The sequence below is a fragment of the Daphnia carinata genome, chromosome 4 (assembly GCF_022539665.2).
Source record: "Daphnia carinata strain CSIRO-1 chromosome 4, CSIRO_AGI_Dcar_HiC_V3, whole genome shotgun sequence".
In the NCBI taxonomy this organism is placed as follows: Eukaryota; Metazoa; Arthropoda; class Branchiopoda; order Diplostraca; family Daphniidae; genus Daphnia; species Daphnia carinata.
The window spans coordinates 6,588,470-6,613,285 of NC_081334.1; the positions used below are offsets into that span (position 1 = coordinate 6,588,470).

Consider the following 24,816-nt stretch of genomic DNA (forward strand, 5'->3'; position numbering starts at 1 on the left):
ACGAAAGAACTATCGCGTCAGCATCAACTTCATCAGAATTGAAATTTATTATACGGACTATGTGACGACTTATTACCGAATTTTACGTAGTAATTTGCTGAAATAATACTTTTTTGTTTGTTTTTAGAGTCTCAGGATGCTGAAACATTTAACAACCAAATTTTTCAGATATGGACGTCGATGTTCCGAATCATGCATTAAAGATTCGCCATAAGGATTAAAAATCAAGTAACATTTTCTTTCTGCCAAAGACATTCGGCTTCACCACCTTTACATATTGGCTATGGCTTTCCCATAAGCAGTAGACAGAAAGTGGATCTTAGTCATAGTCTTTCAAGACACTGTAAAGTCTGTCTTGTTTCATCCTGGCTGAGGTGATGAATTATTCCATCATTCAACTGTAAATTTGTGGCACCCAAAAATTTAGCAATAATATAATTTCCCAGGACAAGATTCTGAGAAAAAAATCCAAATAAAAACAACCAGAAGAGAAAATGTAAGTTAACCATAACTCTTTTTAGGTTATTTTCAAAACATCTTTAGGGTGTATGTCAAAAGATTTTGAAAACCTGAAGAATGATGCAGAAGGTATACATAATTACAGCTTTTTAAATCATAAGTTCCCACATTAATATTTCTTTCCTTTTGGCAGCGAAACAGATCATCTGTGAGTCCACCCAAAACTCTAAAGCCACTAGGTAGTTTATAGTCTGTGCCCCAAGCTAAAAAGCTGAAAGTGGGAAAGACGCTGCTTGTTGAAAATCATTTGAAATAACATGCCTCCTTGTCTGAGAAAATGAATTGAATCAACAATGTTGATTGGCTCCAGTGCTTTTTACAAGTAGCACTTAAAGGTAAATATCTACAAGATTTGTTTCAGTTTTTGTTTATTAAAATTGGCTAAAGGAAAACTATGTCTACAGGAAAGCAAACAATATTGTAAACAGAAGAGGAGCAGTCATAGGAATGTAAACAATAAGCTTTTCAAACTTCGTTGGACAAACAACCAACACACCAATAAGTAACATAACTTCAAAAAAATTTTCAAATTGCAAAATAGCAATTTGATCATGTTTATTTAGATACCAGTACAACTGTACACTGATGCAACAAAGTATTTCCACAGCTGCACCAAGCACACTAGTAATATGGTAAGACATCACACATTGTTTCAGTAGTATAAAATGACAAAGTTATTCATGCGCGTTTGCGTCCACAGAGGCTTTCAGCTTTTACTCTACAACATCTTTACTTATTTACTAGTAAACTTGCGATTGAAGTAAAGAAAATTAAGCCAAAATCTACTTACCTTAAAGTACGGTGCTTCCTGCTGTGGCCGTATGACGAAGTACTGTTCCAAAGGAAGATACTTGAATGACAGTTAATTGAAGTGTTTCCTGCCACCTTATATACGCGTAACATGCTTCCGAATCCTACCTTTCCCGAAAAAATGTTTAGGGAAATGGTAAAATTAAGCTGAAAACCGCTTATGCTTAAGCAGTGAGGTATTTGCATGTTTTTATTCAACTTTTTAGCTTTTTATTGATCCCAGGAGCATATTAGCTACTTTGTTTATTATTTTTCCCTGTTTACAATCTTTCACTCCCAATACCTACTTTACCTTCAATCTACTACAATTCTACTACAATACGTGCTTAACTTCGCATTTCTGTCATCCAACTAGGCGATCCACAAATGGAATTTCTGCAATTGCTCCCTAACGATAAGACGGGATACTTACGCATCGTCGCTCCCACATTTGGGCTGGTAAGACCATGGATGTTCGGCTTAAGATCGTTCTTTACGGTTAACTTACATCTTGAATTTTAGTGTTCCTGATTGAAGAAGATCGCTTGGTAAGTTAGTTTTTAAATAATCCAAATGAAATGAAGAGGGCAATGTCGTCGATAGGTTAGGCTCGTTTTCAAAAGGACTGACCAGTATCAACGATGCATTAGTTGGTTCTAACGGCCGCGTCGCAACGTCTTTTTTATTTTTGGTTCACTTAATACCGGGAAAATTGGTTTAAGGTGAAGGAAAAGTATAAGGTATTACGTTTTTTTTCTATTATTCAGATTTCAGTCTGGATCCACTCGGGCGTTGTAATTTATTTGCTCCCTAGACTGGACAGAATAATATTGAACTAAAAATAAAGAAAATAGGGAAAAGTGCAATAATTCTCATAAAACTTTCTGTTAAATCAGTTTTATACCAGAGCCATAGAAGAACATGAATCTCGGCAGTCCTTATTTCGTCACCGTGGTCGGTGAACTACTGAGAAGCTTCCAAACAGCAGTAACATTGAGTTAAGGTACTCGTTCAATTGCAACTGAATTTCGTTTGTTGTTGTGCTCATAATGTCGTTCATTTGTTTGTTAGACGCCCATTTTGCTCGCATCGGCCCAACATTCAATAGTAAAGGAACGGTTCGTCTCGTCAAACAGAAATGTTTTGTCTGGATTTTCACATTGGTGTAACGAAGGTAATTTCATTTCCCATGTGTTCCTCTTGAACGCCTTAGAGTGTTGGAAAGAGGAAAAAGCAAAGCAAATGAGGGTGTTTTTGTTTACCAGCATTGTACGTCGCGATATCATTTAACGGTAAATACCCATAATTAGTTGGAGACACGTAAAGTTCTGTTTTTTTGCTCTCGAACAATTGGCCGTTATTTCTAGAACTCCCAGTCACCTGACACCTTCCCATACATTATAGTATACGAACAGGACTCTGCACATTACCATATAAGGCCATATTCAATGGAACTTCACTGTTGTTGAGATTTGGTGTACATTTGCGTTGTTCCTCGACGCTCACTAAAGAAAGGATGTGTGAACTATAAGTGAAAAACTTCGTTATACCATGAACAATAGGGGATTTTGGTAAGTGCTTCCTAATCATATCTGAGAATTAAAAGTTCTTTGCTTGTTTAGATAGATTTTCTGTCAACTCACTTGACTGGCTTTAAAAGCTTCCGGTTTATTGTAGAATTGAATCCCGAAAAGTCACGGACATTGCAATGGCTTTTAAAAATCCAGAATTCGCTGTGAAATCAAAATCTACCCAGTGGTATAAAAGATTGTGGCGCAAATTGTGGCCGGGGAAACCAAAGTGTAAACTTCAAGCAGTTATATCCAAAGAAGAATGTCAAGAATCATCCAGGAAAGTGGGAGTCGATAAGAATGCTGAAACGAATAATGTCAAAACAGATGAACATATCTGGCTTTATTGGCATTCACACTACGCTTCTATAAATGAAAATTCGATGACGTCTAACCAGCTGAACCCACTATCAAATCCCGACGCCACCATGCATAATATTGCGCAGCCTGAGTTCAATGACGCTGTGGCTGATGTGCTGCCTTTTTATGAGACCCTAGGATATGGCCGAAATATCCCTGATGCAAACGTTCTCGTACCATCGCAAGTCGTCAATGATAATACTGAACTTAACATTACTGGGGTGCCAGATATTGCAGAACAATATCACAACTCATCAACATATGACTCAATGCATGTAGCTGAATTTTGCTTCGACAGCAATTGTTCCGACTCTTTCGTTAGTTACTAAGCATTGTCGATGAGGGTGAAAAAGCGAGTTGTGTAGTGAACGACAATACAGCTTGACTTGATAATTGTGAAATAAGAAAATACATCTCAAGATACGATAATTTTGTTTTAATCCATAGGTTTTTATATAAGTATAAAAATAAGAAAATAATTAAATGCAGGTATGGGCCACATTACTCGTGGCGTTCGTTGCGGACTTTTGGCGAACCCTCTTGTGTCCTGCTCTCAGCTGACGTTTCCTGCCTATCAGTAAACAGTGAGTTCGTTTTTGCATCATAAATTTCAGGAAAAAACAAAAATTAAGATTTAAAAACAAACATGTAATGGTTAAACCACAAGTATTGTGAATCTGATCAGGAGAATTTTGACAAAAGTGAGAAGGGTATAGCTTTCCCACTTTTCATTTTTGGCAAAATTCTAGATATAATTACAAATAAAAGGTGTCGATTCAGAATTCAACGAAAATTACGAAAATCAAGTTTATTTTTTCATTGGGACCATAGTTTTTTGCATAAGTGTAAAAAAAAACAGAAGAGAAAAAAATATGACAAACCGTTTTACCCCCCCAAAAAAAACAATTTCGGCCTTCTTTTCTAGTAGAGAAATCTGCCCGGTAAAATACCGGCTAAATAGCCCGACTAAATAAGCCCGACTTAGTCGGGCTTAAACATTTTTTCGGTTGCATCGCGCTAGCGCTGTAGCGTACTGGCGCGCTAGCATTGCGTCAAATATTCGATTTATTTCAAAAACGATTAACTTAATGAAAAAAATAGCAATTTTGCCGGAATCAGCATTAAATTTTGAGTACATCGTGTGATATTCAATCAATTCCGATGAGTGTCAGTTCTTGAAGAAAAAAAATTTTAAGCCCGACCTTATTTAGTCGGGCTTAAAATTTTGCCATAATAAAATGCAAATATGGGCAGCACTACTCATGGCGTTCGTTGCGGACTTTTAGAGAACCCTCTTATGTTCTGCTCTCAGCTCACCTCTCGTGTACCCCAGTAAACAGTGAGCCTGTTTTTGCGTTAGAAATTTCAGGAGAAAAGAACAAACAAACAAAACTAAACATATAAAAACAAACATTTGATGGCTAAAGAACAGTATTGTGAAACTAACTATTAGGCGATTGCGCGCTTACTGGCCGTTTATTATAGTAGGCCATGGTTACACGAGAGGTTAGCTGAGAGCAGAACATAAGAGGGTTCTCTAAAAGTCCGCAACGAACGCCACGAGTAGTGCTGCCCATATCTGCATTATATTAGTCTTCAAGAACTGACACTCATCGGAATAGGTTGAATATCCCACGATATACTCGAAATTTAATGCTGATTCCGGTAAAATTGTTATTTTTTCATTAAGTTAACCGTTTTTGAAATAAATCGAATATTTGACGTAATGCTAGCGCGTTTTTTTTCATAGATGACAGCTTAAACAGCTTTTAATGTGGAGCAGGTTGTCTTTCCTTTGCATCTTGCGTAGAATTTATATTTACGTATGCAAATGTGTAACTACCTCTTCGTTTACCTGTTTCAAGGGACCTGCCTGTGTTTTCACTATGTGTTAAAGAATTGTGAAGCAATTCAATAACCACGATCTGATGTGGAATAGGTATGATGGAATGCTGTTATGTTATTGCCAGTTCTTTCATACAGAATGGTCAGAATGATTGGATATCTTAATGTAGAACAATGACTTATTGTACTTAATGTACTTATATGACTTAATGTAGATTACTTCGGGGTCGTCAACTTGCGATGAATTGAAAACTCCAAATATTTGACCCAACTCATCCACAGTTGCCAAGGGGGGAATGTGCGAAATTACTGGAAAGGTATGTGAAAAACAAAATATAATTTATTGTTTAAAATTCTAGAGTATTATCGGAAGTGGGGTCGATTGAATCTCAGAGTTGGGTCGTAGCCTCCTTGCAGGCGTCAGGGCTATGGCCTACAGAACCAAATACACTTCGTGGTGAAAATGTGAAATTTATGACTCATGAATGGGAAAAGAAGCAAGTTATGTACTTGAAAGGTTTATGTTATTTGTTTTCTGCTTTTGCATGCACAATGTCCTTTCTAAAGTTTGTTCTAATTCTTTGTTTTATCTGGTGTCTTAGGGCAATCAAATTTATTGAATGGGTGTGTAGCATATGAAGAATATGCATTGAATCATTATTTATTCTTTGTTGGTAGATAATTTTATTGTGCTGAATAACAACACTTAGGATGATGAGAGACTTTGAATTCATTATACAAATGCAGCATTTTAGGGTAGGTAATAGCGTCAACTTATATACCTGTCCGACTTCTATCATATAACTTAAACAATTTTATCACTTCCCCACCCCCACTTTCCCGTCCATCCGCCTTTTTATTTTTGTGCCCTCGCCTTTCGCCATCGACATTACGCACAACAACATGCAGCCGCTCTTGTTTAACACGCTGATGGATGGTGAGTAGCGCTATCGGGCAAGCCGGGCGGACCTGGCAGCTGATCGGGTGGCAATCAACGTCGCAAATTATCGTTCCGCAATGTTTCCAACGTGGTGGTCCAGCTGCTGCACTCGATCAAATACTCGGTGGAAGTGCCCTTTTCCAACATTGCCGCCGCTCCATCCGTCCATTCTGTCAACACGCAACATCAACAGAACTCGGCCAATTGTCACAATTCCGGTGCTAGCATGGCTGGCTATAAAAAGGTAACGCGTAAAAAAATATCAAATAAATAACGCGCATCCAATTTCGTTTCATGTTTATTTTTTGGTTGCATTAAAACAAGGTGACGGACATGTCGAAACGGCCACTAAAAAGGGCCATGCCAGTTGCCATCAACATCAACCGGCCAATAGAGTCAACAAATTTTTAGCCCAGGCGATCGAGGCACGTTCGATGGGACAAGAAAAATCCAATCATGTCCATGCACTAACCCTCTGCTTCCGTGACTCGCTCAAACAGGAACAAGTAACGCCCATCTGTGTTCTTTTGTGCAAGCAATGGTTTTGTAAAATACTGGATTTTTTAAAGTATAGTACCAACGGATGCGGATAGCAGTTTCGGAAGTTCGTTGGGTTGCAGTCTGGTCTTGTTGTGTTTTTGGGTGGTGTCCAGGTGGCCGTTTTGCCTCGGATGCTCGTTCTTCTTCTCCTCTTTTTGACGGCTCTCGTCTGGACTGCTGTCTTACTCGTGATGTTCTTGGCCGCCCGTCTCCGATGGCTGCGTTGGAATGTGACGCACGCCTTTGCCTTCCGGCTAGCCAACACCGTCTTTACTATCGTCCTCTTATTCGCCGTCGCACAAGTCAACGTGGTATTTATTTAATTTTAATTGTTTCATATTTAAGAATTCAAGCGACAATAATTGATTGATTTTTGCTCAGTTCACTTGCCGTCCCGAAAACGTGTGCATCGTGTCGTCTAATGTCACGCCATCTGCCGCAGGCGCAATCGTCGTAGACCATCGCAGTTGCCCGTTGCCGCACTACATCATCCTGTCCGGCGTACTCGGCTTTCGGACATGGCCATCTTTTTGCGTTTGCCTGTCGTAGTCAAAGGCATCGTATTGATTCTGGCGATATCCGTCTATTTGCTGCTCTTCCACCTGACCCATCGGCCCATCCTCGACTGCTATGACGCTCGCACTGGAACGCTGATCCCTTTGAGCGCTATGGACTCTTTACAGCTGCTACTCCTCCTGCTGGGAGTCATCTTGCATGGACGCCAAGTCGAGTGGACGGCTCGTCTAGATTTCCTGTGGCAAAGCCAAACTAAAGAGGAGAAACAGGAGATGGACGCGTTGCAGCACAGCAATCGGCGCATCCTATTCAATTTACTGCCGTCGGACGTGGCCCAGCATTTTCTCGGCCAAGACGGCCACAACACGAGGAGCAATCTGGAACTGTACCATCAGAGTTATTCACGAGTGGGCGTTCTTTTCGCGTCCAGCACCAACTTCCACGAGCTCTATATCGAGCTGGACGGCATTAATCAGGGAGTTGAATGCCTACGACTTCTCAACGAGGTTATCGCCGATTTTGACGAATCGCTGGGCGAGGAACGATTCCGTTCGATCGGCAAAATCATGACGGTCGGATCGACTTATATGGCCGCTGTCGGTCTCATGCCGGATATGCGCATCGGGCAGCTCGAAACCGATTCTAATGTGACTGCCAGTTTCACTTGGCCACGCTCGTTGAATTCATGTTCGCCATGAATGAGAAACTCCTTTGCATCAACGAGAATTCGTACAATAGTTTCACACTGCGTGTTGGAATGAACATTGGACCTGTCGGAGTCATAGGCGCCCGTTAGCCCCAGTACGACATTTGGGGCAATACAGTCTATGTAGCTAGTCGTATGGATTCCACTGGATTGCCTAATCACACTCAGGTATGTATTTACACCGGAAATCTGAATGATCAATTGGAGTAACTTTATGTTTTGCAATTGGAAGGTAAAGGAAGTGGTGTATCAGGTGTTGAGACATCAGCCCTATGAATTCCAATGCTGTGGGCGTGTCAAGGTGAAAGGATGAATTACTTCTTGACGATCCGAAACAGCCAGCCACTGTTCGCGTCGATGATATTGCGCTGATGATGATGAAACAACCCAATCATCACAATTCGAATTTGATAGCGTCGATGTACGGTGGAGTCATAACGTCGCTGGCGTTAGTCCACCAGCAAATTCGACAGCAAAATCATCAGCAACAAATGGCTGGCCGTCTAATGCAGCTGAGGCCGGTTGGAAGGAGTGATAGCGGCAGTGGTGGCAGTACAAGTCGAGAAAAACGCAGCCCAATGCACGACCCCGGACACCCTAGATTTCATCCTAATTTCCGAATTCCTTCGCTTCTGCCACTCAGCCTTGACATTGAAAAAGCCTGATCCCACATGAACGCGGAATTCACGGCGAACGGCCATCGACCTGAAGCTGTACCATCTGTCCCTACTCCAGCACGTCCAGCAGCTACGGCTGCTGCACCGGCGGCAGAGTCGATTGAATTGAAAGGTAAACAGCGTCTCTATCTTAATTAATGACGTATATCTTAACGTTGTTTTTCGTCATTTAGATTTGCATTTGTTGAAAGTACCGACGGCCAACTTGACGACTGCCGGAAGTAGCAATCGTTCCATGAAATCGGGTACTACGGGCGCTGAATCTGATCTGATGGCTGAATCGTGCGCAGTAGAACCGTGTGCAAGTTTCGAATTTGTTGACGACGACGAACCGGAAGCGCAAGCCGAAGATGATGACGAAGAAGAAGGCGAAACGACAGAACAAGAACAGCAACGCTCTCAACTGCCTTCACCACCCAAATTGCTCGTCATTAGCTCCGACGGCACCAAATCCAGCTCAGCTGTTTGTAGACCCAGTAGCACGTCAGAAATCGGTAGCGTCTTTGGCTTACGCTTCGATCCTCAAGAAAACAAAATGTCGCTTCAACTGACGCCAGCTGCGGGCGAAACAGTTCGATCCTCTCAAGGCCTTTCAGAGTTGCCCGCATCATCTAAACTGCAGACGAGCAGGTAATTATTAAATCAATGGGAAGGTTGTGCTGTTTGTTAATTGGTTCATTGTTTCACAGATCTATTTTGGATTTAAGTAGTCCAACATGGTCAGAAGGTCTCTTCCCTAGTCTTAAAAGCCAGGCCAAGAAAAGTGAATACGAAAATGCGACGGACGACGAGCGCAAACGGGGGGAGGTGGTCGTTGACGTGCAGAGGGAACAAGAGCAAGTCCGTCAAATCCTAGCCAGCGCGGCGGCCCTTCAGGCGGAAACTAGCCAGTCCGAGTGGAGTGAAGATGACGACGATCTCTCCGACGATGATAGCAACGAAGACGGGCAAGATCAACATTATCCTCAAGGTCTTTTGTTCGGATCCAACCATCTAAATTCGTTAGGCAACGGCAGGAACCTGGGCCATAATCGCTGGCGCAAGTTCCATTTTGGATTGGCCAGCGATGTCGAATCGACGGGCTTCACGGCCGATGACGCAGGCATGGAGAATCTTTCCGTATTTAACGAAGCCGGCTGACGAATGCGGAAGGTAAGAGCACCTTGAGAGGTAAACTCTATCAAATGGATGGCATTAATAATGGATTGTCTTTTTGCAGGAGCATTGAGTGGCATTAATTCACTGGTAAACGATTGAATCCCTGTTGGCAATTTTGATATGGCTGATGACACGAGTCTCAGTTCTCGTGCTTCCTCCCGATTCTTCGCTTCAGAATCTATTCTTAATTTAGAAACGTACACGAATCCATCCGCTTCCGGGGTCGGCTCAAGTACGTTTTCATTCAATTCAATTTTGGTTCCATTTCGTTAACTTTACTGGTTCTCGCAATTTCAGATAAGATGGCGAATAGCATGTTGTATGATTGTGAATACGACAATTACGGTCCGAGTTCCTTAGCTTCGGACGACCTGTATGAAGAGGCGTCGTTGGACGCCGCAGCCAGCAAACAGCTGATTGGCGGTGAAGACAGGATTCGCCGCGTTTCCCAGCACATAACCCACAGCTTCGGGCAGCCCAGTCAGCGCAACCACAGCACCAGCAACAGATGATCTTCTGGAAATTAATTCCATTGGCTACGATACATTTTTATGCTGTGACAGGACAGAGAAAGTACTTCAAGACCACAAAAGACTTCAAGACTAGAAAACTGAAGACCCTTCTGCAACGAGTGGTATTCATCTCAATGGTAGATAAATTTTCTTAAAATATTCGTATTAATGTTTGGCTCTTCTTAAACTATCTAAAAAATATGTTTTAATGCTAAATAACTAAAAACTTTGAGTCGAAAATATCCTGATAACAGATCCAAATTTTATTCTAAATTTGGCACTGCTAACAGAATATTTATGTAATTGTAAACACGTTGTTCAAAATCACAAAAAAAAAATAAAATAAAAAATGGTGGTTAGTTTCGTATATGTAGTGAAAGTAAGACCAGTAAAATATCTGCAAAGGAAGCCAAAAGGCTGTGGTTCGATTCCCAGCATGTGTCTGAATGTTGTTATTGCCAACGGGGCAAGAAAAAAGTGTTTCATAAAATATTTCTAAGTCCACATTTCGCTTTCACTGGGTTTGACGTACAGCTGACGGCAAAATGATAAAACACCTGTCTGAGAAAAAAAAAAAAGGTTTTCTGCTATATGAGGTATTGGTCTTCGGAAAGTCAAGTGGCCTGAGTCCTGGCTTCAGTTTTCCAAGCCAGCCAAGCCGTTGTCTGGTATTCGAAAAGGCAAGTGGTCTCATGGCTTCGATTTTCCAAGACAGCCAAGCCGTTGCCTGATCACTGGTTCAATAGATCGAAGGTAAGTGCTCCTGTTTTTTCCAAGTCCAGAAATCATTCCTAAAATTACTATAAAAAAAAGTAGTATTAAAATATGTGAAATAGCTCAGTGGAAGAGCACAGGCTTCAGAAGCTGAAGGTCTAAGGTTCAATACTCAGAGTCGCCACGACATGCTTTTCCTCAAAACTTACCTTTAATTGTCAAAATAACGAAAAATCGCAAAAATTCATTTCTCTCGATCATCGGATGCTTTCTGCCCAGATTTTTTTCTGGACAGGAAAGTTCGTCCGCCCGTTGGCAGTGAAGCAATAGCATCCGGTCTGGGAATCGAACCATAGACCTTTCACACTCCGGCCCAGCGCGCTACCTCGGCGCTATGGCTGTCCTTACATGCTAAGCTTTAAATTTTGATGGCTATGTTAAAATGAACTGCATACAAAGTTATTATAAGATGTCTGTTAATATGAAATAGCTCGTGATTAGGTTACAGGTAAAGCACGTGATTGGCATGCTAGAATTCTTGGGTTCGATCCCCACTTCGTCCAAGATAAAAAAAAAATTAATAAATACGAAAATAAATTATGTAAAATGCATTTTATTTTCCCTCCTTCCACCCTCATATCCACCACTTTACATTATATACATACAATACAAGATATAAACATACACAAATACACTTAAAACTAACCCATTGGCTGCCACGCCACCCTTAACTACACTCGCTACCACCGCTATCATAGGGATAGCGGCCAATGGGACTTGCCCTAGGACAAGTCCGGGCTGACACGGCGATGAGACCTTTCCGGGAATGCACACCCCAGGTCTCATCAGCCACATCGGACAAGGGAATTCCCTACGGTGCATTGCCTACAGGCCGTGTGGCCAATCTTGGGCAGTGGCGCTGCTCCACCCCATGGCAGCTAGACCATGGGGCAGAACAGCGCGGCCCGTCCCTGTCACGCTAAAAAAAAAAAGGGGATCAAAGAGGGTGGGTGGCAGCCAATGGGTTAGTTAACATAATACAGTACAGTACAAAACACAACGATACCACCAAGAAAAATGGATGTCGGGGCGACCACGAGGAGAAGATCGGGCGACCAGCGGGGCGACGACGGGTCGATGCGCGAGTAGAAGATGTGGGTCATGGACGAGTTAAAAACGGTGGGGCTGGCCAGTTGAGAACGGGTTGACGGGCAAGTTGAGGACGGGTTGACGGGCAAGTTGAAGAAGGGCGTGGCGAAGACGAGGTGATGAATCCAGCAACGAGGAAGCAAAATGCCACAAAAAACCACTGCAAGACGTTCCGTGGTAAATTGTTCCAGACCATCGCTTGTCTTCTGTTACTTTCTCTTTTAAACAACGGACAATATAACAAATATGTATTTAATGGACAATCATAAATGGAACTTACAATTAGATGGCTTGATTGGGGTAAAACTTGGAGGCCAGAATTTTTGTGTTCTTTTTTTAGAAGCTGACAGTTCCAGGCAAATCTAAATGCCAAAAAGACTGTTGAATGGTGGGTTAACCATTTTTTGGACCACAACTTATGGAACATGAGTGAATATGGAGTAGCAGCATCAAACGATTGTATTCCAACCCATGGAATTTGCATCACCGTTGACTTTTCTAAACGGGCACTATCCTTTCCAATTCAAGTTTGAAGAGTTACACCTAAAAGTGAAGTCTTAAATGGAATTCTAAAAGCAAAAATATGTCTAATACCTCTCAGCGATCAACAGGATAGTGTTTTGGGTTGCAGGTCATTAGTTGCTTACAGTTTGCCGGTTTGACAGCTGGCATAGCTTATCACAAGCATACCCATTACCCAACAAATGAAACCAGGGAATTTCAACCAATAACATTTGCATCACTTCCATTGTATCATTTGCAATTTGAGTATCACAGGCAAAATCTTGAAAGAAAAATCATGCCAATGGGATTTTATTAGCAAAAAAACATATTTTGTACCTCTCAGTGATAAGCAGAATAGCATTTGTGAATGCAAACATGATTGGTTTAGCTTGTTTGATAACTGAAACAGCTGGTCACAAGAATCCTCACTATCAAACAATTAGACCATTTGATGTACTTAGCTTCCAAAATACCTTAAAGTATAACAACATTTAACAGTTGGTAGCACACCATTTGATTTTCTTGAACTTAACATTGAAATATAATACATTTACCAAACACTCAAACCCAACAAACCTTAGGGGCACAGCAGCGCCATCTTACTTTCAAATTAATAACCAGAACAATGGTGTTTTTTTAATTACAAACCTTGCTGTTCTAAGACGTAAACTGCAGTGATTTGAATTCGTTAAATAATTTCTTGAGCTTGAACCCCCCTTCCCCAATTGTGGCTAGTATTAGTAGACTGAGGCTTTTAACTCGCGTAGCCCACCAATACCCAACAGTATCTGTAATGTACAGCGATTTACATGTTTTTGTCCAAAATGTCGGCTTATTTTTGAGCCCCTTTTCTTTGAACTTTCTTTTTTAAACCGCATTTGCATGAACGGTTTAGCACGAGAAGCCAAACAAAATGAAACAGTACATTTAGAATGTAATGTTCTATATAATTTTGCCTAAATCGCGATTATCATTTCTTACCTTCTCTTTCTGCCTACAAACAGCTGCATATTTTCTCCAGACTGAATTCCACTATGTGTCTTCTGTCAAATTAAAAACGAGAAAAGTATGGAGATTAAATCAGAGCACATGTAACACCAATATGATATGAAAATAATCGGTGTTTAAATATCTGAAATAGAAATAAGTGTGGAAATGTCACAGATCTAGAAAACGTTCTGCAACGAATAACCTACGTTTACTCTTAACTTATCCTACGACTTCTAAATGATGTACAACGATTTCAGCAAGCATTATTCAATTCTCATACTTACGGCATTTAGCTATTGGCTGTCTGATGTGTTATGCTCTTCAAACTTCATTGAAGCAATACGTCAGAAGTACAGTAGAGCCTTTCGGTATCCTGGAACTGTTGGATGCTGTACGTTGTAATTCACAATACACACCATCTTCTTTGGTGGCGTTTTTATTGATTGCGAAGGTTGTGCAGATCTCAAGTCGGTTGTCCGAAGTACTGCTGCAACATCAATCCACGGTTGAAAGTTGAATGAAGTAGAGGTGGTAGAAGTCCCGTTTGCTATGCCATGGCAGTTCAAATCAGTCGTTCTTTTCGAAAAACTCGTCAGTTTAATGCCATTGTTTTGACTCTTCTCGCGTCAAGTTAGGCTCTCCGTAGTTTTTTCTTCAGTACTTGTGCTTGACACTCCTTCTGTTGAACAAGACAGAAGTCTGCTGTTTCTCATAGTCGTTAAAACATTACTAAATGTATCGGATTGCAAAACTAAATGTAATACCGGTGTAACAAGAGGTGAACTAGACGGCAGTACATTCCGTTTCGCTATCGCCTGCCTCGTTTGCATTTATATCCAGGTCCTATGGAGTTTGCGGGGTACATGCAAAAGAAAGAACATTAGGAAAAATGATATATATATATATACATAAAACCAAGACAAAAACAAACCTTTTACTGAAGAGCCAGCTATTCCAGGGAATCCCACGTTTCATTTCTCATTCTTTCAGGGAAGCAAGGCCCCTTCCTGAATGCATCATAGCAAAATCTGGACATCACTTTTTTACATATCTTTTCATCTGAGATCTTTTGATTGGAATGAGTTTACCTGTTGTACATGTCTTGCCACCAATTTTATTCTTCACCGGACACTTCAGTATTTATTTCTAGAACATCTCTATACATTATTGTCTGTAACACTGGATGACCTAAAATCATTTCAAGCAGATGGTCAGACATACTAGGGAAATTGTTTAATTTTTACTATTTATCCTATTGAATGATAATTAGCATAATAATTTTTTCTTACCCCACACGGTTGGTTTTACTACCTCATCTTTACCTCCCAATTATGTTTTTGATGTGTTATGACAATCAAGTAGCTTGAGCCTCCAAAATGTGCTTCCATCATCCATACTTTCTACCAGACGAACTTTATCAAAAGTGAACAGCATCACCCTCTTAAACGGTTGAATGCAACTAATACCATTACGTACAACTACAAGAAATATAGCATGGAATATGAGAGGTATATGTGACAATCTGTAAAAACAAATCAAGTACAACTTATGACCTGAAATATGGCAGTTAAGACAAGAGTACCCAAACTTATTTACCTTAGCCAAATCACCTCCAAATGAACTTTAATCATCCAATACTTTCAGTTGAATACAATTTATCCACAGCCAACAACTTTACATCTAAAATGGCTTGATGCCACTGATACGAAGAGGTAAAACCGTTAACCCTACAGCACGGACCACCTGACGTATATGCGATACAATATATAAGAATAAGTTCAACGCACCTTAGAACCTAAACTATACATTTAACACATTATTAGGACACTTTTTTTACCCATTTGTGAAGCAACTTAATCCATACTGCGTTGCTAGGTTGTAAAAATGCATAGGTAACACATCGATAAATTTCTCTACATCCCAGCGACCACATACAAGACAATGGTCCCCACTACCAGTGTTTCCACTTTCCGCAAAGTGGTATCCCTAGAACGTTGCCAGACTGGGGACATAAATCCCTATTTAAAAAAAATAAAATCCCCAGAAAAATCCCTGTTACTTTCATGGCATACTCACATGGCCTACTATAATAACGGCCTGTCAGCGCGCAATACCTCCAGCGCCTAAAACGAATGCAGAATTGAAATGTGTGGGAAGTGGCGCCACGCGTGGCCAGACGGTTCTATATACTTGTTCGCTATATATACTTGTTGCCTCCTCGCCAATAAATAATATTAATAATAATTAATAAATAATATAATAATAATAATAATAATTAATATTATTATTTTCCTCGCCAAACAACTTTTTTGTTTGGCAACACTAACACTAACGTTAGATACAAAAAGGAACAACAAAAACTTACGGGTAGCGAATTGGGTCACATATCCCGATGATAAGCTGCCTGCATCCACGAGCCGTCTTTCAGGCCGTGGGGAGGCTAACGAACAGCCTACGTTCAACGATCACCTCTTCTCTACCTTTCAGCTTGTGGTTCGATCTTCAAGGTAGTAAACAGTACTACAGTACTTGATTTTTAGCCTGGCAAGGCTTTTTTTGCCATTTTTAGCCTGGCAAGGCTTTTTTTTGGTGTGCCATTTAGCCCCTTTATAGTAGGCATGGCTCTTCTTTTTTCTCTTTTCTTTTCTCTCTTCTTTTTTTCTTTCTTCTTGTTTTCTCTCTTCTTGTTTTCTCTCTTCTTTTTTTCTTTCTTGAAGGCGTAGAATCTTGCGTCTTGATCTGTTGTAGAAGCTTGCGTAATCCGATGAATCTTGCGTATCTTGAATGAAGATTTGGAGGGAAATGGAGGGGGGGAAATTGGCGGTGTCGGGATTTGAACCCGGGGCCTTCAGAATGCGAAGCGAAGGTGGTAACCACTGTGCCAGGACCGCACATCTCAAACAAATTTATTTTTCATCGACCTTCGTTCTAATACCGGAGCTATATAATATGTGACTAATAGTGGTGTCGCGCTTTGGTAGGGCGCTGTGGTATAGCACTGAGATCATACGTCGACTGTCCGTGTTCGGTTCTTATAGACGCCATTGCTTCAAAAAAATTTTTATTATTTTTATAAATGTAAATAAAAAAAATAAAATAACCCATTTTATTTATTTTAGAACAGCATTAAATCGAACACATTTTTAAAGCAATTAACCAGTGCCCGTCAAAGCCAAACAAGTTACCAGAAAAATTTAAATTGGCTATGGAAATAAAACCATCGGATTGCCCCATCATATTTGTTTAGTTAAGCAATAAAGATATGGTTTTTTCCAAAAATAATTGTCATCGAACTTTCAACGTTATAAAGCCTCAAGAGAATCACAGCGTTTCCCAATGAACAGTGTGTTGCTCACCTAGATAACAAAATTGTGTGAGAGGCCTCGGGTTCATCATGTCTCAACAACAAATTGTTCATCATGGTTGAACAAAATAGATTCGTAATTCCTACGTATATATTCAAGGAACTCTCCCCAGCTTTTGCAATTGGGTCAAGTGCTTGTCAGAAATTCAGTCGGAGACTTGAGTCTTAAAAAATTCGGCGTGCGATATGTTTGGCACAGACGTTTGGAGGATCAAATGGAGTTCGTGGTGTATCCTAGTCAGTGTTACTTTCTGAAAAGCGTACCGTTCACCATTGTCCGCTTGGTGGCTCTTATTGAGGAACATTTAACTTTTGAAGTTGTATAGAAGCGCCAAAAGCAACAGCGGTTTGGCCAAAAATCTCAAAATCCCGAGAAATCCCCATAAAATTAAATAGGCCCTGGATAATCCCGGAAACCCTAGATTTCCATAACTGCACCCTAGATTCCAAAAATTTTCCTTAAATCCCCCTAAATAAATTTCTTTTATTTTTATCATCTTGCAAGCAAACCAAATGATGAAAAAGATATCTTGTTGAAATTATACATCGATCAGTGACTGATGGCAATTTATCTGTTTCCCAATCGATTTTCAATAGTCCATTGGGTACAAAAGTAAATGGGAAGCTCTTGTTCTATTTTTTTTGTAATTACATGGTTATTTTGCTTTTCAAAATTGCAATATAAGTAACATTATGTTATTAAACATACATGAACAAGGGAAAATTGCCTACCAACATTGGCCTATATTTGACAGCTTTGTCTCATTTGGTTCGTTGAACTTGCTGTTCCACATCCAGATTGGTGCCACCAACAATGCCTGTTGTGACGAATATGTAGTCTTCCATGTACATCACAGCCAGCGCTAGTACTTCGTCTGGGAATGTAGCCAAAAACATACAAACACCACCAACACTAACAACAACAACAACAAACACACCAACAACTACCTACTTCACTATATTACAATATACGAAAATATCAAAGTGCACAATCTTCTTGACTAAACATCACTGCCGATACGCCCTACACAATACGTCAATGTCACTTTTAAACTCGCCTAAAAGTAACAAAATTGATAATATCAAATTAGCAGGAAACATTACACTAACCTAAAAGACATCTAACAGTCCCACATCTCGTCAAACGATTCAAAGAAGATGACCAACAATCCCACTACGTACCACGTCAGCCAATTAGCAGGATAAAGACAAACCCTAAAATGCTTAGAATAGTATTCAATTAGAAGAATCTTAAGACATGAAATACAGTTTTGGGACAATCATATCAGACCTGTTGAGATTGTTGACAATCATCCATCAATACAGAAACAAAATGATCACTAACGGTACAAAAATAAAGAAAACAAGAATAAAAAATAAAATGCTCCCCCTGCTGAGGTCTCAATGGTAGGCGTCATTCCAACAGGGCTAACCTGGATATTTCGATCCCTTCACAAAACACAAAAAAATTTTATCGTCAGACCAAATACCCGAAAACTATCAGGACTACACAGGAATCATTATCCTTTTGGCTACGGCTTAAATCACAAAAAATTCACCATTATACATCTCATCATTGTAGTAAAGCACACAAAACAGAAAGAACCGAAAACGCATTAGACCAACCTGAAATGCAAAACCAATTTCCCGTGGATGGTAAGATCCGACCCCTTGAACCTGAAACTTAAAACTATACAAACATTCTTAAAATAAACCCTCCACATGCACATCCCTGTGATCACTATGCGTATGGTTAACTCCCTACCAAAACAGCTAACAACAAAGTACGGAACAGCGCTAGCGTGATGCAGTAGAAATATTAGGTGAGTATATGTAGAAAACTAACTAGAAATCTGACCGGTAGATGGCGATAGCGTTGAATCAAATATTATATAGCCCGACTAATACTGCATCACGCTAGCGCTGTACCGTACTGGCGCGCTAGCATTGCGTCAAGTATTCGATTTTTTTCAAAAACGATTAATTTAACAAAAAAAACAGAATTCAATTTTGAGTATACCCTCTGATATTCAACCAATTCCGATGAGTTTCAGTTTTTTCAGAAAATTTTTTTAAGCCCGACCGAGATAAGCCGGGCTTATTTAGTCGGGCTTAAAATTTTTTTCGGTCAATGTATGTAGAGCATTATGAAATAGAAATGTGACCGGTAGATGGCGATAGCAGTAAAGCAGAAGAAAAAGCCAATATTTTTTATTTTTATTTTAGGTAAAACGGATTGCCATATGCCATAGTTAGTTGTCGTTTTGTTATACACGTGTATGGGCTGGAATAGGAGCCAAACGGGACTGGAAAACGGGTTGCCATACATTGCATCAGACTTACCCATTCGCCAACCCAAGTGTGCATATGCCTTTCTTGGACAATTATTTTATTTTGCTACTATGTTTGGTAAACTGCAATTATGCCCAATATTTTTGTCTTTCCATTTTAGGTTTCCTCTTAGATGATCTATACCTGATCATGTGTTCTAAAGTGATCTGCTTTCACAGCAGCTACATTTCTGTGTTCTTTTCCGTTGGTCTATGGTTTGAACTGAGGCAGGTATATCTATTATGCTATGTCACTAAGTACTATAGGGAAAAGAATAACTGAAGTTGATTGAGATCTATTCTGATTCTCCTGGTATCCATCTCAACAGGTTTTTATTTGCTTTTCAACACCCATTTCATAGTGGTACATGTGGCTTTGATTAATATTACCATAAAGACTGCTGAAAATGAGTGTGGTACAGAAACCCAGAAATGGCATGAGTTCAACATCAAACATGGATTAGGCACTTATCAGTTTTTTATCTATCAAAAAAGTATTTTTAATGCTATTATTTTGCATTCACAGAATTTTAGCAGGGGATCAAGTCAAATCTGGAAGTGTTACAGGATGGAAGAGTTGCCCTGTAGTTGAAAAAACACTGAGAGTGCATTATTGTTAAGGTATGAGGTAAAGTAATAGAGTAATGCAAATTGTCTAATGAGAAGTATCATCATGTGTTAATAAATCCAGTACAATCCTCATAGAATCCTTCATAGTGTCACAGCTAGAAGCCTCTAATAATTCTGCTTCTCTGGCTAAAGAACAACTTGTCCTTTACGTTCAGAGTGTTGGTGAAGCTGGATACTTAAATGGCCCTAAAGATGTTTCACTTCGCTGGCATTGCAGCGAAGAACATCATACATGGACTCTTTAGGTATGAAAGGAATTTTCTTGAAAAAATTTTGAATTTATGACGAAGCATTTCTCCTCCTTTTTGCCAACCATGTCTAATCTACAAAAAAAAAATTTATCCAATAGGAAAGGATTTTCATATACTGGGAACATAACTATCTACAATGCAACATTCTATGGGTGCTATTTTATCATTCAAGAGCCTTATACAATGATGTTCATCTGCAATTTGTATGGCCTTTCCCAAGCTTCTGCCAGAAGTTGAATCTATGAGTCATGTAAGTCACATGAGCAACAATTGAGATGCTTAATGGTGTTGTTTTTCTTTTCTCAGTATAGGTTAATAGTAACATTGGATCTGAAAAGATTCTGGTTGGGGCAAGACACTGAATAAATAGTAATGATTGGATGGATGACATGACATTTCTATACTTCATTCGGATTCTCGAAACGGTATTTTATATTTAAAAAATTGAAGTGCATATCTGGGCTCCCTTCCTTTCCGTAGCCCCGTTTCCCCTTGACTCGTAATAAGCCCGTAGGGGGTCATGCCCCTACTGTACGGTATATATAAAAATAACATATACCGAGGTTTGGAGGGCTCTGGCCGGAAAGGGGACGTGGGGTTCCGCTTAGTCCGATGATGTGTTCACGGAGGGCGACGTGGCTACCCACAAATCCGAACTAAAGGTTAATCGCTCCAGTAAAAATGTTCCAAATCTTCGGCTCTTCTTCCGGCTTCTCTTAGCCAATCACCGGGTAATCTCCCCGGTGGGTCAACAAGGCAATGTCTCCCCCTGCCTGGGTTGACGGCAACTTTTGAAAGGGCTATTGTGCCTTTTTAAAGTTGCAAAAATAATTCTGATGTGCAGAGAATTGTCAATAAAAATTTTTTTATAAAATATTTTTTCCAAAAGTTGTTTCTTTCATTGCCTGTTTTTGCTGTGTTTACACATGACATTTATCACCTTTTTTTTATTTAGCTTGCTCAATTCATCTTTATTGTTATGGCCACCTGATGGTAAGCATTGGGACACGTTTAATGGTAAGCATTGTTTCCATTGGTTTATCGTTTATCTGTAAGCACTCAATTATTATCCAGGGATCGAACTCTGGATGTTCGGCATACTGCGCCGATGCTCTACCAATGAGCCATGAATCATATGATGACAAGTTGGCTTTTTTCTAGTCACTTGCGGACTTGCATTTACACTTAGAATAAAACTGAAATGCAATACTGCAAAAAAATTTTCTACATTTATTCTGCTTCATTTTTAAACATCTACTCAGGTTTGAACCCAGGGTAACAGATATCGCAGCTAAAGACTATACCACAGAGCTATGGTCCTTATGAAAGCATTAGACAGATAAACATATATTTGTGAAGGACTGCATAAACATACTAGACGATAACATATGATATGCGATAATAAAAAATTATATATATCTCGTGGCTTAATGTTAGAGCATCGGCGTTGCACGATGAATGTCTGGGGATCGGTTCCCATACGAGTAAAATAAAATACAAATTCAAAATTACTTCAGAAAATATCCAGGTATTACACGTTATTCCTTGAATCTAAGTTGAAGAATTCAAAGAGTGTAATAAATAAAAATTGAATACATACAGATAAACGATAAACCAATGGAAACAGTGCTTACCATCAAAGGTGGCAAAAACAATAAAGTTGAATTGAGCAAGCCAAATAAAAAAAAAGGTGATAAATGTAATGTGTAAACACAGCAAAAACAGGCAATGAAAGAAACAACTTTTGGAAAAAATATTTTATAAAAAAAATTTTATTGACAATTCTCTGCACATCAATTATTTTTGCAACTTTAAAAAGGCACAATAGCCCTTTCAAAAGTTGCCGTCAACCCAGGCAGGGGGAGACACTGCCTTGTTGACCCACCGGGGAGATTACCCGGTGATTGGCTAAGAGAAGCCGGAAGAAGAGCTGAAGATTTGGAACATTTTTACAGGAGCGATTAACCTTTAGTTCGGATTTGTGGGTAGCCACGTCGCCCTCCGTGAACACATCATCGGACTAAGCGGAACCCCACGTCCCCTTTCCGGCCAGAGCCCTCCAAACCTCGGTATATGTTGTTTTTATATATACCGTACAGTAGGGGCATGACCCCCTACGGGCTTATTACGAGTCAAGGGGAAACGGGGCTACGGAAAGGAAGGGAGCCCAGATATGCACTTCAATTTATGAAAAATTTAATACCGTTTTTAAATGAGAATCTGAATGAAGTATGGAAATTCCATGTAGTGTATCCAAACATAATAATTTATTCAGGACCTTGCCCCAAACAAGAAACCTTTTCAGATCAAAATTTATTGTTCATCTATAACAAGACAGTAAAACACCATTAGGCATAAAAACTCTTAATTCATATATATAGTTCATACCTTACATGATTCGTGAGTTGATTGCGAGCATATTCTTCTGTCAGAAGCTTCAGAAGAGACATTTACGATTTTCGTTTACACTCACCATGGATGCTGGTAGACTAGACATTTAAAGTTAAGACACTTTGCCCAATTCCAACAGTTTTGATTCTTACTTGTAAGTTGTTATTGTACGAGAATGCAGCGACGAAATCCGCGGTCTTTTTGCTGTTGACAAAAAGGATAGTCTTGGCACAACCGAGATCTTGTAAAACTTCGATCAGCTTAGCTCTCTTATCTCTTTTCGAGCACTGAAAAAACAGCTGCTCAACACCCGGATTGGTGCCATCGACTATGCCTGTTGTGACGAATATGTAGTCTTCCATGTACGTCGCAGCCAGCTCTTGCACTTCATCTGGGAATGCATCCGAAAACATACAAACACGACGGATTCCCTACAGACAAACAAATAGTATTACATCAGTCGAATCTCGTACTCCAAAGCCATCTAGAACATACTTTCGGATGCATCGTTGGATAGTTGATAATTTTTTCAACATTGGGGCCGAAACCCATATCAAGCATTCGATCAGCTTCGTCCAAAATTTAAAACCTGACCCCCGATAAGTCAAATACTCCACGGTCGAGAAAACCGTTGAATCGCCCGCGGTCGCGACAAGAATATTGCACACAGCTTTAAGATTTGACCGCTGATGGCTCGTCACAGTTCCTCCATATATAATCACAGATTTTAAAACCGAACTGTAGGAGAATTTACACGTCTCGCGATGAATTTGAATGGCCAATTCACGAGTGGGTGCGACAATTACAACTTCTGGCTTTTGCCCATGGCATGAGACGCACCAGCAACCCCTTGTTCTAACAATATGTTCAAATCCGGTACCGAGTACGACGCCTGCATGAAAAAAATATAAAATTTTAGATGACTTAATCAACGAATATGACGAAGGGTTTCTTGAGTATCTTAGATGCAATTGGACCTTTTAGTAGTCGCAATCACCGGCGTGCCCACTCAAAATCACTTCTACTTCAACTTACCCAGTTCATAGCGACCCATTTGAATCAAGTCAGTACGAGGGCATCAATGTTTCAAAATTAGACAGCGTTAATTAATTGGATTACCGTTTTGCCGGAGCCCCTGACAGCACAAGCAATGAAATCTCTTTTGGCAAGAACAACTGCAACTGAAGCTTTCTGAACAGGTGTTGGTTTTATGTAGCCAGAATTTTTAATGTTTTGAAGTAGTAATTGGCGCAGGACGGCTTCTTTGAATGTGTTATGTATTGTGGTACATCTTTTCCTGTAACCTTAAGCAAACCCAATAGATATTTTTAAATCATAAAATACAGTTTGGGGAAATGGCTTACCTGGAGGATGACTATCAAAATTGTTAAAGCGTTCCCCACAGACGATGCCCTTAACCAATTCCTTTTCATCATATGCACAACTTCCAGAATGTATTGCTCATGTGGCTTTCCATTTTCCGTCAATTCACTGAATGGATTCCAGCAGCCTTTCGAGGTGTGGCCAGGTTCATGACACTAGGGGTAAAACAATGAACACTGGAACATAATGACAAGTACGACTTCCACCATCGTCGCGGCCCTCATGTGGACAATCCTTCGAGAAATGTCCCCCTTCCCCATACTATACAAAGCACCAAGAAGTTAAGTTTGAACATATTTTACGACATTTTCATCTTACTTTACGATGTCAACGGATCACTACCACCGTCCCCACCAGCTTGTGGACACTCTCTTGCAAAATGTCCTTCTCCACACTGTTAAACAAAACCATATTAAAGTAATCACACTAGGAATACAAGAAAATACTTACCTTGTGACCCAGTCCAGAAAAAAATCGCCAAAGCCGCGAGGTCAAGAAGTAAAATCTAGCGAGGAAGGTAGACAGCAGACTGCACGCGTTGAGCCAATCTAGAAATATGCCTGAAAAAAAAAACTGCCCGATGAGCCACGGTTTAAGGCGCCTCTTGTGGACGCAAAGGTGATTATGAGAAACTTTATCCGTCACAAATGAAATGTTTTTAAACAAATTTTAAGTAATCATCCAAATCAAGATTTAATTTTTAAAAAAGGGAAAAAAGTATAACACTTGGGGAACCATACTTTAATTTCTTGCTCATTTTTTTTAGTTTATTCCAAAATGGAGTATGATGACTTTTCGTTAAGGCCATCCAGCTTCTCCAGTACCACCAGGTTCACATGCCTACCTGACCAATTCCAATAAGTGTCAGTTTTTGCCGAAAATTTTTTAAAAACAAGTCTGACTTTCTGCTGCATCGCGCTAGCGCTGTAGCGTACTGGCGCGCTATCATTTTCTAAAATATTCGGTGTATTTCAAAA

The 24,816-nt window shown here is 40.0% G+C and overlaps 1 protein-coding gene, 3 long non-coding RNA genes and 1 pseudogene across 7 annotated transcripts; 3 read left to right on the top strand and 2 right to left on the bottom strand.

The window, feature by feature from the left end:
• The first annotated feature begins 664 nt into the window (after positions 1-664).
• On the top strand, positions 665-1,151 carry LOC130687724 (uncharacterized). Its single transcript, XR_009000234.1, has 3 exons — positions 665-854; positions 924-1,021; positions 1,083-1,151. It is a non-coding gene; the product is annotated as an uncharacterized LOC130687724 (long non-coding RNA).
• Positions 1,152-4,776: 3,625 nt separating this feature from the next.
• On the top strand, positions 4,777-6,524 carry LOC132087745 (uncharacterized). 2 transcript variants are annotated; one of them, XR_009420915.1, is made up of 7 exons: positions 4,808-4,904; positions 4,990-5,022; positions 5,105-5,178; positions 5,300-5,401; positions 5,763-5,840; positions 5,994-6,268; positions 6,349-6,524. It is a non-coding gene; the product is annotated as an uncharacterized LOC132087745 (long non-coding RNA). The 2 variants fall into 2 exon arrangements; XR_009420914.1 differs by having other exon boundaries at positions 4,777-4,904; positions 4,990-5,178.
• Positions 6,525-6,608: 84 nt separating this feature from the next.
• On the top strand, positions 6,609-10,318 carry LOC130687687 (Ca(2+)/calmodulin-responsive adenylate cyclase-like; annotated as a pseudogene).
• Positions 10,319-11,547: 1,229 nt separating this feature from the next.
• Positions 11,548-12,938, bottom strand: LOC130687722 (uncharacterized). The gene is made up of 4 exons (XR_009000232.1): positions 12,837-12,938; positions 12,591-12,780; positions 12,277-12,539; positions 11,548-12,214 (listed from the first exon to the last, which is right to left on the bottom strand). It is a non-coding gene; the product is annotated as an uncharacterized LOC130687722 (long non-coding RNA).
• Positions 12,939-22,457: 9,519 nt separating this feature from the next.
• Positions 22,458-24,429, bottom strand: LOC130687721 (probable ATP-dependent RNA helicase DDX4). Of its 3 annotated transcripts, XR_009000231.2 has the most exons (7): positions 24,290-24,429; positions 24,158-24,233; positions 23,821-24,100; positions 23,576-23,760; positions 22,952-23,348; positions 22,609-22,887; positions 22,458-22,554 (listed from the first exon to the last, which is right to left on the bottom strand). XR_009000231.2 is itself a non-coding variant. In XM_059494966.1 (3 exons), the coding sequence occupies exons 1-3, from the start codon at positions 23,015-23,017 to the stop codon at positions 22,516-22,518; spliced, it is 384 nt and encodes a 127-aa protein (XP_059350949.1). In that variant the 5' UTR covers positions 23,018-23,451; the 3' UTR covers positions 22,458-22,515. The 3 variants fall into 3 exon arrangements, 1 of the variants encoding a protein (XP_059350949.1); XR_009000230.2 differs by having other exon boundaries at positions 24,158-24,342; XM_059494966.1 differs by lacking the exons at positions 23,576-23,760; positions 23,821-24,100; positions 24,158-24,233; positions 24,290-24,429 and having other exon boundaries at positions 22,952-23,451.
• Positions 24,430-24,816: the final 387 nt, after the last annotated feature.